We start from the raw sequence: 5,314 nt of genomic DNA, 5'->3' as shown, positions 1-5,314 counted from the left end.
TACAAGCTTGAAATTACAAACCTGAGCTTTTGCTTTTGTAGTCTATGCTGTCGGATCTGACTGGGCCAGAGCGGCGTGTTGTGTACAAATCGACTGCCGCCCCCCTACCGCCCCTTTCTTCCTCACCGCCCCCCCAGATCTTTCCACCGCCCCCAGCCACTTTGGGAACCACTGCTTTAGAACTCCAAAGAGGCTAAAGACTTAGCGACTTGCTGTAATTTGTAAATGATTCATATATTAAAATTAATGACGGACATATTCATAAAGTGGTTATCTATTAAGATTTGGTGCTCATCCAAATAGTGTTCATATTGTTTGGCAAGTTGATCACTTAGCTTGCAAGTCTAAGGCTGCATTTTCCTACTGGCACCAACCCAGCACTAGAGAAAAACAACTTTCAGCCTTTTTTTTCCCACTTTTTCTATTTTTTGAGCCTTTTTAGTAATTTCCAATTGTGTTTGGGATGAGGCAGGAGGAAAAAAAAACCAGCTAAGGTCTTCAAAATCCCAAGATTCAATTGCAATGCTTACCGGCTTAATGGTACCGGTCCGCGGCCCGGTGGTTGGGGACCACTGCTCTAGATTGACAATGAGCAAGTGCCAGGTGTCGTCAATCAACATGTGGCCGTTGCCCTGGAATAAAAGCAGGTTGCTGAAGGCAAATTTTGAGGTCTTGTCTTGAGCTGCCTGGTGAGGTAGGTAGCAGTAAACGGCGAGTAAATGTGTGTTTTGTGACTTCAGTTGTGTATCTTTAGAGCCCTGCCTGAAAGCTTGCTTGCTTGCTTGGGGTGAGCTTTCACGCACCCGGCTGCGTAATACTGTTTGTTGTATCATGTTGTATGTCTTGGATATTGCGTGGATAAACTAAACTAAACTAAAAGCTTGCAAAGGTAATGCGATGTTCAGCAATTGGTAGGTGTAGTTTTGGAAAGTTGGCCGTTTTTTCCCACTTGTGACTGAACTAGGAAATTTATCGTATTTGATTCCCAGATCACCTACTTTCAATTTTCTTTCATCATCTCCTGTTGGAAAACAGAAAATGCTGAAACACTGACTTATCGGACAGTTTTAGATTTAACATTGAGTTGTACCTGTGAAGGTTAGTAAAGTTTACCCAAATGATTTGTCACTGATTTTTGGACAGAATCCCCACAGCGCCCGAACATGTCTGGCCGTGGAAAAAAAGCTGCCCCAAAGACCAAATCCCCGGTTTCCAGATCTGTTCGGGCCGGCCTCGTCTTCCCAGTGGGCCGCATCCACAGGATGCTGAAGAAGGGCAACTACGCCAAACGTGTGGGCAGCGGCGCACCCGTCTATCTCGCTGCCGTCCTCGAGTATCTCTGCGCCGAGATCCTGGATATGGCAGGCGACGCCACCAAGCAAAACCAGAAGAAGCGCATCTCTCCACGCCATATCCTGCTGGGCGTGAGAAAGGACAACGATTTCAATAAACTTCTGGCTGGCGTCACCATCTCTGAAGGCGGTGTGATCCCCAACATCAACGCGGCGCTTCTTCCGAAAAAGACCAAGCCCCCCGCAGCGGAAAACACTTCTGATGATGTTCAGTCACAAGACTTTTAATTGCCATTTGTACCCGTTTATTTAATAAAGGTATTTTCTTATAAAAAAGACTTATTGAGTGCTGAATTTCTCAATGCATGTACGATATACAAAATGACAATGCTACTTGATTGTATTTGACACAAAAGCCGTCGGAGAGATGAACTGCAAACTTTTAAGAAGCTCAGTGTGGTGTACTGCCGCAAGTATAGTGTCAAATATTTTTGAAAAATTATTCAAATTTGACTGCAGATTAATGTGGAGGTCTGTACTACCACCTGCTGGTTGAGTGTTTTAATTTTTGGGGGGTTTGTTTTTCCCTTAAACATGAAAATAAGGGGAAAAATCGCTGTCAAGACACTGGGAAGTTTATTAGGAAATCACAATTCATGAACATTCGTTTAGAGACTGGTGAATAAAAGTTGAATAGTTTTTAAGTTGAGCGTTAGACTAAGACCCCCCCAAGCGGAAAACCCTTATGATGTTTAGTCACAAGACCTAATTCAACCCGTTTATTTAATAAAGGTATTTTCTTAAATAAGACTTATTGAGTGCTGAATAGAATAGAATAGAACTGCGGCCCGCGGACTCTGTTGTGGGATGCCAGCACTGCACCACTGGCGAAGTTTGTGATCTCCAGGCTGTTGGGGTCCTGAACTCTCTCTTTCCCCCGTTTTACTTGTGTGTTGATCGTGTGCTGTGTCTCGTCACCGTGGGATGGGGGGAACGAAATTTCGGTTTCTTTGTGTGTCTTAGCATGAAGGAATTGACAATGAAGCTGACTCTGACTCTGATAATGATGGCTCCCTTCGGTTGTCTGAAGCTGGTATTACGTTCCGGATATTTTTTTTAGATGCCTTTGTTAAGGCCTCAGGGATTCGTTGGTCTAGCGCACCCTAGCACTAGTTTTGCCGAAGTAACTCATGATATGGCCCCGCTCTACTGGGTTGAGGAAGTAGCGAGCCTACTTCCCTTTTTTCGGGGAAAAAAAAAAAAAAATCAAATTAGCAGAAGTATGGCAATGATAGTATTTGAAAATGAATTTAATGCATTAAATCACTAATTCTAACATTATATATATAAACACTTAACCGTGGGAGTGCTTCCGCCAACTCGATCGTTTTCAACAACATAATATTTTACTTAATACGAATCAAAATGATTTAATCGAATTATAATTATCCTGCAATTCATTTTGAAGGCAAATTAATCCCTCAAAACCATCCTACGTAGCTTTGACGCGGCCCGACTAAATAGGAACTGGCCCGTGCCCGACCGACATTTACTAATGATAGCTCTACCACTAATCCCAATAGTCGAATTTGAAAACCTTCGTTATTTTACTTAAATAAAACAAATATTGAAACGAATTAAATGTTTAATGAGATGTGCTCATCCCTCAAATAATTATGAAGGCAATTTGCTCCCCAAAATTGTCCGGTGCGGTCCGACAAAATAGGAACGGGCCCGCACTTCGACGGACAATTAAATTACTTTTAATTCTTCTCTCAAATGAAATATATCTGATTCAAACACGTTCGTTTTTTTTTTGTTTTTTTTTTATTACGGTATGATTGCAATGCATACCATAATAATCTCCTATTGATAAATCGAATGATCAAACCAACCACAAACCAGCGATTGCATACCTCATACAAATTAGCGCACCACGAATTAAATGAGTATACAAAACACATTTATTGAAGAAGCATGAAATAGAATTACAAATCTCAATCCTCCAAAAACCGAACAATCCCACTCACTGATACACTTGCAAATAACATCATTCAATCCCGGAGCACTTTTGATTGTAAAACAAAAATCAGAAAAGAAGGAAAAGGTAGCTCCCAATAGGGAAATAAAGTCGAGCGATCACCCGAGCGCGGCGCGGCGCCGCTGCTGCTCACTGCTCCCTCTCCCCCAGGGGATGGATCAAAATCACACGGGGATGGGTCAAATGCAGAGGACAAATTTCACCACACCCAGATGCGTAAACCTAACCCATTTTATAGTCTTTGGTATGAGCCGGCCGGCCGGGGTTTGAACCCACAACCTTCCAGTCTCAGGGCGGACACTCTACCACTAGGCCACTCACTGAGCTGGTCAAATAATAATTGATATGAATGTTTTTTATTTTCCCGTTAGCCCTTTTTCATGTTCAAACTGAATAATGTTACATTGGCTTTTTCCAGTCTTGTTTTAAAAGATCATTTTTGAATGAGTTAGTTGAATTACCAGAGTTCATTCTACATGTCTGTGTGCTCGCCCCTCCCCTCCTGTGTGCCCATGATTAGCGTGATCATTCTCACCTGCCTATCGCGTATTTAAGTCCTGTCTGGGTCACACACTTCCTGTCGGATCGTCGTTGCTGCGACTGGTAATAGTCAACCCTGTCTTTACGTTGTCCTGTTGTTGGTGAGTTATGAAATGAGTTATGTGGCCTCTTATCACACACAGCATTCTGTTAATGTTTAATATTGCTAAGCCAGCTTGATTTATCCAAGGCTCCATGTAAACCTGACTGTTTGGCTCTGCGGGTATCAAATGCAATTCACATTTTGCCATCAAACAAGCACATTCTTCAGATGTCCTGCAAATCCTATTGACACACGCAAGCAACACCTGCCACTCGGGAGGTTGGCATAAATCGCTCATGTTGGAATGTGAGTGGGTGCGGTTTGCGTTTTTTTTTTTTTTTTATTTTTTTTAAAAAACGTTTATTTCGAACATTAAATAAATACAGGAAAAAAATAAAAATACAGAAAAATAACTCCATAGTACAATAGAACATAAAAGAAAGAGATATTGCATTATAATTTTCCTTTATCGTAAAATCATATTTGTTCAAAAAGGGAGGAGAAGGAAGCCTAAGCTTATCTGACTGTACCCCAGGGGTGGGCAAACTGGCGCTGGAAGGCTCCGACGTTTGGTGGCTCGGCGACTTCCCGACAGGGAAGAAGCCTCGGCGTGATCGCTCCTCGACGAGATCGCTCTTCAATCAAAGTTTTTGAACAATGAAAATAAGACGAAAAGAAAATCTTCTTGTAAGAACAATGGTTTGCTGTTGCGATCCCAAGCGGGGTTCCTGCAAAGTCTGATGCGCAACGCTTACTTCCGGGTTTGAAGATTAGACAATTGATTACAAATGCACACTCCTAGTCACGTTATCCAGGGCTTTGACGCCCTGCCAGCTCAACTGTCACTTTTTTTACCGTTAATCATTGTGGAGCGCATGCAGTCTTTCAGCGTCTAGACAAGTTCAGTAGCTGTCTGTCTCGGTGTCTGCTGGTTTTGGCGTACCGAGCTCTATAACGCCGTCCGGAGGGGAGTACCGTTTTTTTCCGTGTATAATGCGCAAAATGTAACTAATTTATTGTCCTAAAATCTGGGGTGCGCATTATACATGGGTACAAATTTAATTTAATTTTTTTTTTTTTTTTTTTTTTTTTTTAGAAAATCATGGTACAACAAAACCAACAACAGGACTGACCGACAATAGTGTGTTTGTACTGTGCTCTGGTCATTTCGTCAAAGAAGGGATAATAGTCCTCTTCTCTTGACTGAATGAATGTGATAGTTTAATACAATCAGCAAATAACAAAATGCATATTACAGGTAATATTTTATTTCACAACACTTTGCCTTGTTCCTTTCGTCTCTGCTGTTCACTTCAAACACGCTCCATACGAACGCAATGCTCTCGTATCAGACGCTTGCTCGATCACCTGCTCGTTTGCTGTCACAATGTACCCTAC

The 5,314-nt window shown here is 42.1% G+C and overlaps 1 protein-coding gene across 1 annotated transcript; it reads left to right on the top strand.

Moving 5' to 3' along the window:
- Positions 1-614: 614 nt before the first annotated feature.
- Positions 615-1,612, top strand: LOC119119071 (late histone H2A.2.2-like). The gene is made up of 2 exons (XM_037245661.1): positions 615-694; positions 1,144-1,612. The coding sequence occupies exon 2, from the start codon at positions 1,164-1,166 to the stop codon at positions 1,578-1,580; it is 417 nt and encodes a 138-aa protein (XP_037101556.1). The 5' UTR covers positions 615-694; positions 1,144-1,163; the 3' UTR covers positions 1,581-1,612.
- Positions 1,613-5,314: the final 3,702 nt, after the last annotated feature.

The sequence above is a fragment of the Syngnathus acus genome, unplaced genomic scaffold, assembly GCF_901709675.1.
Source record: "Syngnathus acus unplaced genomic scaffold, fSynAcu1.2, whole genome shotgun sequence".
Classification (NCBI taxonomy): domain Eukaryota; kingdom Metazoa; phylum Chordata; class Actinopteri; order Syngnathiformes; family Syngnathidae; genus Syngnathus; species Syngnathus acus.
The sequence above is the reverse complement of the archived record's forward strand: the minus strand, read 5'-3'. Positions and strand labels throughout refer to the sequence as shown.

Bases quoted from the DNA above. Each gene is read 5' to 3' on its own strand.
- LOC119119071 (XM_037245661.1), top strand. From the start codon at position 1,164: ATGTCTGGCCGTGGAAAAAAAGCTGCCCCAAAGACCAAATCCCCGGTT.